This window comes from Carettochelys insculpta, chromosome 3 (assembly GCF_033958435.1).
Source record: "Carettochelys insculpta isolate YL-2023 chromosome 3, ASM3395843v1, whole genome shotgun sequence".
NCBI classification, from domain to species: Eukaryota; Metazoa; Chordata; order Testudines; family Carettochelyidae; genus Carettochelys; species Carettochelys insculpta.
The window spans coordinates 68,296,244-68,309,938 of NC_134139.1; the positions used below are offsets into that span (position 1 = coordinate 68,296,244).

The following is a 13,695-nucleotide window of genomic DNA, read 5'->3' on the forward strand; positions in this document are numbered from 1 at the left end:
AGAAAGCGTTCACCTTCTCTGATGGAATAGAGGATTGATATTTGGGTCTCAAGTCTTCTCACCTTCTCTTCCAAAATGGTTACCAGCTTGCACTTGCACAGAGTCTCAAAAATCACCCAGACATTATAATCAAACCAGCTGACAAAGAGGGTACTGTTGTCATTATGAATAAGTCAGACTATGAGCAGGAAGCAGCCAGACAACTCTCCAACACCACATTTTATAGACCTCTCTCCTCCACTTTGGAATTCCAAAAGAAATTACAACTACTACTTTAAGGAACTCCCTGCTGCTACTCGGGATCTTATTCACTCAGACGCACCATCTGAGCCCCGACCTAGATTATTCTATTTACTCCCCAAAATCCACAGACCTGGAAACCCCGGATGCTCTATGATTTCGGTTATTGGCACCCTCACCCCTGGACTATCTAGTTACGTAGACTCCCTCCTCAAACCCTACGCCACCAACCCTCCCAGCTATCTCTGACATACCACTGACTTCCTGAGGAAATCACAAAACATTGGAAAAAACTTCCTGACAACGCCATCCTTGCCACCCTGGATGTAGAGGCTCTGTACACGAATATTCCATGTGAAGATGGATTACAAGGTATCAGGAATATCATCCCTGATGTCACCACAGCCAACCTGGTGTCTGACCTCTGTAACTTTGTTCTCACCCACAATTATTTCTGATTTGGAGACAATTTATACCTCCAGATTAGTGGAACTGCTATGGGCACCCGCATGGCCCCACAATATATTTATGGCTGACCTGGAACAACGAGTCCTCAGCTCTCATCCCTTTTCCCCTCCTTTACCTATGATACATCAATGACATCTTTATGATTTACTCCCACTGTATCGAGACTCTAGAAGAATTCCACAGAGACTTTAACAATCTGCACCACACCATCAACTTATGCCTTGACCACTCCATGCAAGAAATACACTTCCTGCACACCACAGTACAAGTCAATGATTGCCTGATCAGTACCACACTCTACCGGAAACCCACTGACCGCTATACTTACCTACATGCTTCTAGCTTCCATCCTGCACACACAATAAGATACACTGTACCTAAGGGCTTGACTGTAAACAATTGCATTTGCTCTGATCCTACTGACAGAGACCAAAAACTGTAAGATCTCTACCAGATATTCATAAACCTGAATTACCCACCAGGGGAAGTAAAAAACAAATTGACAGGGCCAGACAAGTACCCAGAAACCAACTACTTCAAGATAGGCCCAAAAAAACCAAACAACAGGACACCACTGGTCAGTACCTACAGCCCCCAACTCAAACCACTGCAATGCCCTACAGATGTCCTGGATAGGCACTTGTACCAAATATGCAACAGAAGATGCCTGCACTCTAGTGGAGTGAGCCCTGAGTGGAGGAGGGGGAACCCCCCATAAGCTTATAACAATCCCTGATGCATGTCCCTAGCCAGGAGAAAAATCTGCTGGGAGGAGATCAGAAGGCCCTTCAACCTATCACCTACTGCCACAAACAGTTGCTGCATCCTTCTAATGGGACTAGTCCTAATCCACATAGAAGACCAGTGCCCTTCTAACACCCAAGGTATGTAAACATTGCTCTCTCAGGGAGGCATGTGGCTTTGGGTAAAATATCGGCAGGGAAATGTCTTGGTTAACATGAAATGCAGAGACCACCTTCGGTAAGAACATGGGGGTGAGGTCTCAGCCTAACCTTATCTTTGTGGAATCCGGTATACAAGGGATCTACTGAAAGTGCCCACAACGCTGATACCCTCCTGGCAGAAGTAACTGCCACCAAAAATGCTGTTTTGTAAATAAAAACAGCAGGCAACAGGTAGACAGGGGTTCAAAGGGGGACCCTGTAAGCCTGGCTAACATCAAATTAAGATCCCACGGGGGCAGTGGCTCCTCAACCAGGGGCCTAATTCCCTCTAAACTTTAACCACAGGATCTGAGAACACAGAAGATGATCCGTGTGAAAGGCTGAGATAGCCGCCAGCTGCACTCTCACCAAGGAGAGGGGCAAGCCCTCCTGGACCAACTCCCACAGGTAATCTAAAACCACCGGGATGGCGGCTTGTGAGAAGGGGTAGCCCTCTGCGAGACACCCACTCCGAAAACCTTTTCCACTTTGCTAAATAAGTCCCCCTCATGGAGGGTTTTCTACTATTTAACAATACTTTCTTTATGGGATCCGAACAGGCCAGCTCATGTTCTCTCAGCCATGGAGCATCCACAGCGTAAGATGCAGCGACTGGAGCCTGGGGTCCTGCAGCCTCCCCTCTTGCTGCATCAAAAGATCAGGTCGAACTGTTAATGTCATGGGCTTACAGATAGACAGGTGCAGGAGCTCATGTACCGGTGCTGACGGGCCCATGCTGGTGCCACCAGGATGATCAGCACCTCCTTCTAACCAAATGTTGGGAAGGACCTTGTTGACTAGCGGAATTAGAGGGAATGCATACATCAGCTTACCCAACCATGGGACACTGAAGGCATCTGCCCAGGACCCCGGGCTCTGATTGAGGTACAAGCAAAACATTCCACATTTTGCACTGAGGTGGGAGGAAAACAGGTCCACCTGGGGATAACCCCACCTCCGGAAAACAGAGCAAACAACCTCTGCATGGAGTGACCACTTGTGATCCATAAAGGACATGCTGAGCTGATCTGCTAGCAAAGTGTGCACACCTGGCAGGTAATGGCCCTGCAGCATGAGGTTGTGCTGCATGCAGAAGTCCTAGAGAATCACGGCCTTGTGACACAGGGGAGAAGAGTGTGCACCCTTTCGTTGTTGCTATAGTACATTGCTGTTGTGTTGTCTGTACAGACTGACACACAATGCCCTGCCAGATTGGCCTTGAAGGTCACACATGCTAGTTTGATGGCCCTGATCTCCCTCACATTTATATGGAGCCGAAGGTCTGAGACGCCCCACAGAGCCTGGGTTCATAGCTGCCCCAGGTGTGCCCCCCCCCAGCCCCGGTCCAAAGCATCTGTTACCAGGGAAAGAGAGGGTTGTTGAGGAGCAAAGGGGACTCCTGAGAGGACAATCTGCTCTTCCAACAACCTGTGCAGGGTTGACAGGATCAGCAGTGGCATTGTAACTATTGAGTCTAAACTGTCTCTTACAGGGGATACACTGACACCAGCCAAAGTTGCACAGGGCACATTCTCAACCTGGTGTGCTGTACCAAGAAGGTGCATGCTGCTATGGGACCCAGCAGATGCAGGCAGCCTCTGGCCATCGTGGTGGGAGCTGCCAGGATGCCCCGGATGACAGCCCCCATGGTTTTGAACCTGTCTTCTAGCAGGAACACCCTGGCACACCTGACGTCCAGTCAGCCTCTACGAACTCTACCGACTGAGATGGGAGCAAGACAGAATTTGCCTCGTTGCTCAAGAGACTGAGGCTTACAATAGTTTGACAAATCAACTGTACATGCTGAAACACCCGTTCCCTGGAATGACCCTTGATCAACCAGTCATCCACATATGAGGCACAGCTGCAACCCTTGCCTGCGCAGGTGCACTGCTACTACTGCCATGCATTTGGTGAAGATCCTCGGGGCCACCAACAAACCAAAAGGTGGTATTATGAACTGATGATGGTTGCCGTCTGCCATGAACCTGAGAAACCTCCTGTGAGGAGGGTAAATTGAAATATGCACCCTGTAAGTCAAGAAACGCGAACCAATCCCTCTGCTCCAGCACCAGGAGTATCTTCTTTACAAACTCGTTCAGATCTCTTAAGTCTAGAATGGGCCTCAGACCCCTTTTTGGTTTCAGAATTAGAAAATACCAGCAGTAAAATGCCTACCCCTTGAACCTGGGAGGCATTTCTTCTCTAGCCCGCGAACCCAGGAGGGAATGTAATTCCTGCTGTAACAGGATCTTGAGAGAGAAGTCCCTGAAGGAGGACAGGGAAGGGGGCTGGGAAGGGGGATATGAAGAATACTGAATGGTGTATTCCCTCTCTATCATACACCAGACCTACTGGTCTGTGGTGATGCTGCACCATGTATGGTAGAAGGGGATAGGTGGAATGAAAAAAGCAGGGAGGCTGGAGCTGGTGAAACCAGCTCAATGCTCTTGACTGTGCCATCAAAACTGGAGCTTGGACCTATGGTCCCGTTTGATGGTCCTGCAGCTGTTGGCCTGAATGTTGTCTGCCCATCCTGTTCTGCCTTCTAGTCCCAACCCTTTGTGGCTGCAGAAACTGTCTTTGCTATGGATGGGGGTTAAATTGCCTGTGTTGGTTGGCATGTGTATGAAGGGCCAGTGGAGTGCAGGGTGGCCCTGGAGCCTTTCAGACTATGCAGTCTTTCATCTGTCTTGTCTGAGAAAAGGTAGGGCCATTTAAGTGGAGATCCTGGATTGTTTGCTGAACCTCATGTGGCAGGCCTGAAACCTGCAACAATGCCCCCCTGCTCATCGCCACTCCAGAAGCCGTAACCCTCACGGCAGCACGTGCAGCATCTAGAGCCCTTGAGACCAGTCTGTTTTCCTCTACTACCAATGTGAAGCCCTGCTTGGCTTTGTGTGGTAACAGTTCTGAGAACCTACATAGGGCACTGACTGTGTTGTAGGCATACCTGCTAACCAAGGTCTGCTGGTTAGCAATCCTCAGTTGTAACCCTCCTGTTCAGTAAACCTTCCTCCCATAGAGGTCCAAGAGCTCAGTGTGTCTATTTTTGAGGAAGGGACCCTGGAACCCTTGGTACACTTTGTGGTGTGCAGTGTCCACCACCAGAGAGTCAGTAGCGGGGTGGGTAAACAGATCTTCATTACCCTGGGATGGAACAAAGTACTGTCGCTCATTGCTATGGGCTATAGGAAGGACAGAAGCAGGGGTCTGCCAAATCATTTTTAGCAGTAGTGGCAATTGTTTTGATTATGGGCAGAGCTATCCTAGCGGGCCCCGTAGAGCATAACACATCCATAACAAGGTCCATCTCTTCCTGGACCTCCTCTGCCTGCACCCCCAAGTTCTCGGCCACTCTCCTGAGTAGCTGCAGAAACGTCCTACCATCCTCCAACATCAGTGACGCCGATGAGCCTGCCACTGCTGCATCTGGGGAGAAAGAGGATGATAGCACTTCCACCTCCATCTGGAGGGCAAGGGCAGCAGGGACCTGTTCCATCAACTGGCCCCCACACAGGAATTATGGGGTAACTGGGAGGCATAAAGGGTGGAGCAGGCACTGCTGACCAGAAGAACCACCAGGCAGTACCAATGGCACTGGTACCACACCCTGTACTTGAGCCGGGGCTGGTGCCTGCCCTACGGGCACTTGAGGTACAATCACCGACTGTGCTGGCACCATTGGGGTCAAGTCCTGCTGCGATGGTGTCAACATCAATGCTGATGAGATCGACGCCGACGGTGCTGAGTGAGGGATTGGGGGGCTCCCAGCATCACTGAAGTTACACCCACACTCTGACCCTGAGTCTCGTGAAACTCCCACGGGTCCAGAATGCCACTGACGCATCACCTGCAAAGCTGGTGGCCAACCCCTATGGTCTGAACAAAGACTATGATGCCTGCAACAACTATGGTGTGACCTTCTCAAGCCATTGTGCCCAGAGCTTGAGTACGACAAATCCAACTCCGATGCCGATTCAGAAGCAGACGACCACGGTAGGACCACCAGAGTCTGCGCTGATGTCAAGGGCACCGATGACTGTGCTGGTGCTGGAACAAAGGGCACCTGAAACTGGCCCAAAGTCACTCCTTGATGGGTTGGCACCTGAGCGCTTGGCACCAAGTATGGTGTTGGTGCTGGGGTCGACGTGAGTGTGGGGGTTGGCATGGGAATAATGTCCACAGGCCCCAACCGCTCAGTCTGTATGCTAAGGCACTGGTCCTCTACTGATGGGATGGACACGGTACAGTCATTTGAAGAATGTCTTGCACTGCTCGAAATGCCTCTAGTGTTGAGGGCAAGTCCAGCACCTGTGGGCTCCCACTCTGCACTGGCTGCAACATGCGCATCTCCTGCCCTTTGACAATGCACACCGGAGCCTTAGACTTATGGCCACCACACTTGGATGTCGGCAAACTATGCTTCTCATGCCTCCTGTTCTTCGGCATCAGGGATTGACTCCTATGGTGCCAAGACGGCGACAGTGCCTGTGCCTGCTCCTGGTGCTAAGAGTCCTTGGACAGCACTGTGGTAGACGGTGACGGGTCACTTTGCACCAAGGAGGCTCCACTCTCCACTCCTATCGGGGACTCCTGGGGTTTAAGAGCCACCACCACTAGCAGGACTTTAAGTTGTTGGGCCCTACCTTTCAAAGTTCTGGGATTAAAGGCATTACAAACTGAGCAGCAGTCATTCAAGTGTCCTTCCCCCAAGCAAATCAGACAAAGCTGAATGGGGGTCACTCTTGTTCAAACTATGGCAAAAGTATGCTCAAGTCTTAAAACCTGGGGAACAACGCATTCTTCTTCACCTAGGGGGACAGACAGCCCCGCCTTGGCTATTAGTGAAGACACTGAAGACTAACTATTAAACTGTAAGGGCTTGTCTACACTACCTCCCTACTTTGAAAGGAAGATGGTAAGTAGAGTGTTGGGAGTTCATTAATGAAGTGCTGAGGTGCATATGCAGTACTTCATTAAGCAAATTCTCCCCCCATGGCAACTTCGAACTGTCAAACTTCAAAGTGCTGGCTTGCATCTAACTGCGGGTCACCCACTAGTACTTCAAAGTGTCCGGGGTACTTCAAAGTCCCTTTACTCCTCAAAACTGAGGTTAAAAAAAAGGGTCAAAATTGAGAAGTAAAGGGACTTTCAAGTACCCCAGGCACTTCGAAGTACTGGTGGGTGACCCATGGCTAGACACAAGCTGGCACTTCGAAGTTGGCATGGAGGTAGGGGGGATTGCTTAATGAAGTGTTGCATAAGCACCGCAGCACTTCATTAATAAACTCCCAACACCCTACTTACCATCCTCCCTTCGAAGTAGGGAGGTAGTGGAGTCACAAGCCTAAAAACTATTAACCCTACTTTGAGAACTATTTACATTACAATAGGCTACTAGCTACTGAATTAGAAAGGAGAGCGCAAGAGCTCCAATGACCGGCAGCACAGCAAGAAGAAACTGAGTGGGGGGAGGAGCTGCCATACCGACTCTATGGCTATTGGCTAGGGCAAAAAGCTTCTGGTGACTGGGGATGTGCCCACGCACACCCAACTTGGAATGGACATGACCAATAACTTGAAGAAGAACCGCTGATATTTATTTTTATAAAAAAGTATGTATTGTTCATTCTTTGCCTCCATACTTCATATGTTACTTGAGAAGGTTTGTTCCTGCGTCAGAAGCCCTTTGTCTGCCATGTGGACAGATGGAATAAATCTTATTTCAATTATTTTATATTATTACTCTGCCTGCAGCCAATTATGGCATCAAGTATCACCTGATATTGGAACAAAGGAGGACAACCTAAAAAGCAGATTGGCATGAGAAAGGGTTACTTGTTCACCTCCCAAGGAACCAGCATGACATTTGCAACAAGGAAATTTCTTTTTAAGGCAATCCATTTGACATTCTCTCCGTTTTTAGTCCCTTCCTCAATTCACCCCAAATGAAGAGCATGCATCAAGTCTATACTCAACTCAAAATCCACTGAGATCTGCACGTAAATTTTAATGGTGGATAGGCCTAGGCAGACTCTCTGCAAAGACATGAGTTTTGCTATTTTGTAATACAAAATCAAGTGGCTTATTTTATTAACATCACATATGTACACAGAATCTCAGGACTAGAACCACAACATTCTCTTCGAAGGATAATATTCTTATAGCCTAAGAGATAACTGTAAACATGACATAACACTATACTGTATATGAATAGAATGCAACATTAAACTCCTACTTTTACACAACTAATTTTTAGATGCTCCACATGCAGAGTTGTCATTTATTCCAATGAGAATGCCACATGAATGAAGGCTATAGAAAACATATTTACTTAGCAGCAATTTTCAAAAGAGCTTGTTGAGAGGGAAGATCTGTTAAAGATCCGTTGAAGATCCAGAAACACTAGGTAGTGTGTACTACTGGAAACTAAATGAATTATGGAAACATTCTAAGTTATTTAACCCCAGCTACACAAGAAAATTCAGCTTCAGGTGACAGGATGATCTTTAACCTAATATTTATTGTTTTTTGCATAATTTCAAATAAATATTAGAATTGCAGCAATTTGACTGAAAATGTACTATTTTTGAAGAATATTAAGCCTAATATGAATACAATATGTGATTTCTCAGATCTGAATAGTTCAAGTGATTTAAAACACAAACACCATTTGAAAAGTGTAAAATTAGAAATACCAAGGCCAAAAATCCATTTTGGTCTCTCAAGTTGTAGACACTGTAACAAATTTGGATGACAAGTTTTAGAGGAAGAGAGTAATGAATACAAATGTAAATAGCAAACAGAGTAAACAATTTCTAAGTATCAGTGTAAGTGTAAAAATGACACCTACCTGTGTTTTTTTGTTACATGTTCCAGCTTCCTTGCTAGCGTACAACATTCTTCCTTTAATTTTGCTATGAATGTGTTTTGGGAGGTCAGCAAAGAATCCAGCTCATTCACTAGAAATTATATTTTTAATATTTATAAAATTATGACTTGGATACAAAGATTTTAAATATTCTTATTCCTCTCACTCCTCCTTCTAAATAGTTTAAATTAATCTCAACATGGGATAAAGCCCTAATCACAATTTACCAAAGAATAGCAAAAACTTTTTTCTGGACAGGAAAAAAAAAATCTAAGCTACTTCTTCCTTCAGACAACCACAAGCATTTAACTTAACTTCACATTAGGGCATAATCTTTTAAGGTACAGTGTGCCCTCTACTCCTCTTGAAATCATAAATGGAGCATAAGCAACCCCTCATATTATCAGATATTCAAACAGTTATCATTACTGCATCTTTCCCATTGGATGAGCAAGCAGTCTCATCCACAAAAGCAACTCACCAAAGATGCTATCTGACGTGATAATGGACCAAAATCTTTTATGCCAACTACCATAAATGCCATATTCACTCTTGCTTGTTTGCATTTCTTAAGTTTCAGAATGAATTTTGTGTTTGTGAGGGGCATGAGATTAATAAACTCTGGACTTAGTCCTCCATCTACCAACTCAACAGGTACAGGGTCAGGAGTGATAATATCCACATTGGACAGCCGAAGGTACATTATCTGTCTTTGCAGAAATCAACTTATAATGGCTGAGCCTACACTATGAGATAAAATCAAATTTAAAGGTGTTAGCTCAATATTAAAAACATCATTGTCTTCACTGTAAATACCATTAGCTCGAATTAGTGACCCTAATACCTATAACAAAATGGTGATATTACCAGGTTGAGTATAGCATCAATTTCAAATTTAAAATTTCGAATAAAAGCTAGTGTGGAAGCACCACTGTGTTCAATTCAAATTTATCAGCCTTCAGAAGTGTCCCCTATCTATCCCACAAAGCTATGCAGTGACCCTCCATGTATAGCTGCTTCCTTCGCCTCTGCTATCTATCCAGGTGCACAGGAAGAAGGTCACAGGAAGCACATGAATTTTTGATTGAATCAGAATTAGAATGTGAATTCTGCAGTGCCCAGGCCTGCAAATGTAAAGGTCCAGACGTGCAGTTGACTGAACCGGGCAGGAGTGGACAAGGCTGATATCACAGTTGTCCCCTGCTACCCCAATATCCACAGAGGACGTGTGGCACAGGGAACCTGGATGGGTTTAGGGGAGGGCTGAAGGCACAGCTGCTCGCCGCTATGCTAGCATCCACAGTGGATGTGCAGCTGAGTGAACTGGGTGGGGGTGGACAGGGCTGACAGCACAGCTGCCCACTGTTACACCAACTTCCGCAGAGGAGGTGTGGCAAAGGGAAGCCGGGTGGGCTTGGGGAAGGTCTGAATTGTGTTACTGGGTGCTCTGAATTCCGGGACAGTGCTTTCATTCTGGGATTCTAACATGAAACATCCACAAGCAACCAGGGCTAAGGCACTGTGGGATAGGTAGCCACAGTGCACTGCTCACGATGTTGAGCTTGCAGAGGGCTATGGGGATGTGGGAACTTGACACAGAAAAGTGATGGGGCAAATTTCAAGGCTTGTGGACCCTTAAATTTGAATTCATAAGAACAAGTTTAAAAATCAAATTAACTCGTAGTGTAGACATCACCTTAGTTCTTCATCTTTGAGTCTAACAACCAGCATTTGACAAATACGAGGTCAACGCATAAACCTAGGTCCAGTGGCAAATGCACAGAGACCACGATTTTATATTCATTACTTTCTGTAACTATTGACCTTAGAATCTTCCTTAATTTGCACCAAACAAGAGATGCCCGTATGCAGATGCTTTGGACAGAATGGAAAAAAGATGACAGAGAGAACTCCTTTCTCACTACCAGTTTTGTGTTGAAGGCAATCATACTGCAACTGTTTGTACTCCTATAATACAGGCCAAAGCCACTATTTATACCAACTAAGCTGCAGGAGGTATCTACATAGGACCTAGTCCTCATCTACACTATGGGATAAAGCCCACTGAAATAGACCCCAGCAAATATCTTAGCTGCCTGGGGATAGTTCCCCCACAGCAGCAGCAAACCCCTGGATATCTTAGCCATCAGGGAGACTTCCAGCCAGTGGCAAAAAGGCCTTGAATACGTTTTTGGTGGTGGGGGAGCAGTTGAAGTGGCCTTCCTCAAATATCTTAGCCACCTGGGGAGAATTCCCCCTGGAGGCAGCAAGCCCGAGTATCTTAGTCACTGGGGGAGACTTCCACCTGCTCGCAGAAAGGTGCCAAAATATTTGGGGGTGGGGGAGACAATTGAACTAGTCCCACCTGAATATCTTAGCTGCTGGAGAGACTTCCCCCCCTACAGCTAAGAGCCCCTGAAAATCTCTTTCCCGCCCTTGCAGCTGTAACTGCACGCAAGCCAGGACATGGTACTGCCTGGCAGCATGGTCAGCACCAAATGGTAAGCACATCCTTTCTTGGGTCTGGGGCTACCCATGTGATGTGGCTGAGTGTGGGAAAGACCCTGACTGCGTGGTGCCTGTGGTGGACAAAGGGAGGTTTGTGCACAAATGTAAACCGCTGAGAAGTTTTTTGGCCTCTTATGCAGGCACGACCCCCACAACCACCTTGCTGCCACGTGGTGTGGTAGGGCAGCAGCTGGAGCCAGGCAGTGCAATAAAAAATACCAAGTGTAGAGACAGAACCACAAAACTCCCTGGAGGGGCTATGTGTAATGGGTAGATGTGCTCACAGCACTAATAGCAAAGAAAGAAAGACGTTTCTCAGGCTCTCATACAAACATGAGCCCACAGCCACAGGCTTCCTGGTCCCGAACTGAAATTCACAGTCTTCCTGTTACCTAATTCTGTCGCACCCTGGAGAGCAGCGGCCAGAGAGGCATTATGGGTTATATACAGGACACTTCTGGAGGCTAAAAATTTTATTTTAAATATGTGGCCCCTTCACACTGGCCTTTAAAAACTGAACTTTTGAATTTGAGCTTGATGTTAAAACCATCAGGTACTGATGACACTGTAATATCGATATCAGTGGTCCCTAAATTGAGCTAATGCTGTTTACAGTGAAGACAGTCACATGGTAATATTGAGCTAACTGCCTTAAATTTGAATTTGTCTCGTACTGTAGACATTGCCCTAGGGTAGATATAGACCACCGTTTCTTCTTCTAGCTAGCACTGGCTGGGATGCAATGCCAGCTACCTGTTTTCTAGAGGTATTAGAGGGGTGGGCAGCTTAGTGTATTTTCCCCAGGAAGATGGTAGGCATCACATTCTGCAAAGTTATAGCACCCCCCTCACCATCATGTAGATGTTACAGATTCCCCAATCCTAGCATTCCACAAGGTCTAAGAGCTAGAATCTGAGGCTTTGTTAACAAAGTAATTGGTTATATATTAAATATGGAATTGTAACATCCTTATTTTCCCTAATGCCATTCATAAACACAGATCATAACAACCTAAAAGGACCATCAATATATTTTGATTGTTTTAAATTAAACTGCATATTTTAGAAGTCCTTTTCAGATCAAAGGTTAGAAGTTATAAGTCAGCTAAGTCAGCGTGATGAAGCATGCCTGCCTCCAGCCAACCTACCACATATGGCCAAGGCCTTGTATCAATAAATTTAAATTGCAGTTGGGAGAACTTGAAGAATGCAAAGGATTAAACATCCTTGTTCTAGACTGAGGGAAAAACATACTAATGCTAAAAATGTTTGAGGCTGCAAAGATTAAATAAAGGAACATATCAATTTGGAGCCAATGAATTACATCCAGCTGCGACACTGAATTAAGAACCGATTAATGGTTAAAGCTTTTCTCTAGTTTGGATGCTGAAGCAAACTCATTAAGCTTTTAGAGTAGCTATAATGTGTGTACTGTGGGAACTGTTCAATGCTATTCAGGAGACTTTAACTGTAAGCTCAGAGCATTTCCCGCAGAGCTTCTGATGCTATTTTCTTTATATAACATGTGTGCCTGAATATCCAGCCAAAAACAAGCCCTTTGTTTTTCTACTTTGTTGTGGTCTCTCTCAGCTTTACGTTTCTTGAACACAGGTAAATAAACTCATAATCCAGATGGTGCAACAGATGTGAGAGCAGCACTCTGAAATCAACAGACAGTGGGCAATACTTTCCATTTTCCCTTTTAAACGCTAACTAATATGTAATTCGGAATCTCCGGTGTAGTTAGCATCTGCTCCCTTCGGCCAGCCAAAGGTTACAGGTGTTCCTGATGTCATTTCACAGTAAGGCATGGGCCTGGCTTGTGAGTGAGTGCCCAGGCTCTAATCTTTCCCTACCACCTACCAGTTTTATCATGCTGGGCCTCCATTTGCTGCATCTTCTGTGTCAGCTCCTGCTCTCTTTGCTCTGCCTGAAGGGATCGGGTCTTTGCTTCATTGCTAAAACTCTGCTGAATATTTTCTTTCTCCAACCTATAAAAACAAAAGAGGAAACAAAATATAGAATTTACAGATGAGTCAAAAGCCAAATTGGATATTCAACTAATGATCGTTTAAAAATAATCTAGTCTAGCTTACACAGAAAACACTTCCCTCCCCCATTTGAAGATGAACATGCCAATCTCTTACAATGACAAAGCCAAACCATTGACAAAAGCATGACCTATTTTTTGAGTGAAAAGATTCCCTCTTCCACAGAATAATCCATGATTTCTTGGATTATACTTATAATATTAAACAAATCCTCTACTACAAGAAAGCCCCGCTTAAAAACCTGTCCTAGGAATCCTATCTCCCCAGTCCATAACTCAGCCCTTCCCACAATAACAAAAAAATGAAAAACTATTTAAAAAAATGAATTTCACAGGACTCTAGATGAAGCACACAGTACCTTGCAGGAAACAGTTTACATATCACACAGAATAGACCCTGTGTGTGTAAACATTGTGGCCATGTCTACACGAGAAACCTCTGTTGACAGAAGTCACCGTTGGAAGGGATTTACATCTACACACAAAAGCAGATCGAAAGAGCAATCTGTTCTATATACAGAGAGCAGCCAGCCTGCCTGCCTGACCCTCCCTCAACAGAATGGTTGTCCAGAAGTTCTGCTAACAAGGCTGCCTGGTGGATCGAAAGCCCTG

The 13,695-nt window shown here is 45.7% G+C and overlaps 1 protein-coding gene across 7 annotated transcripts in view; it reads right to left on the reverse strand.

Annotated features, from left to right (window-relative positions):
- The window catches only part of SDCCAG8 (SHH signaling and ciliogenesis regulator SDCCAG8), a 160,133-nt gene that overhangs the window by 59,715 nt on the left and 86,723 nt on the right, over nt 1–13,695 (reverse strand). For 5 of the 7 annotated variants that reach the window (XM_074990092.1, XM_074990089.1, XM_074990091.1 and 2 more), the window contains 2 exons: nt 12,897–13,024; nt 8,509–8,617 (listed from right to left, as the gene is read on the reverse strand). In XM_074990092.1, coding sequence (XP_074846193.1) covers nt 8,509–8,617; nt 12,897–13,024 — 237 coding nt within the window. The remainder of the gene's footprint in view (nt 1–8,508; nt 8,618–12,896; nt 13,025–13,695) is intronic. The other 2 variants (XM_074990093.1, XM_074990094.1) reach the window with 1 other exon arrangement.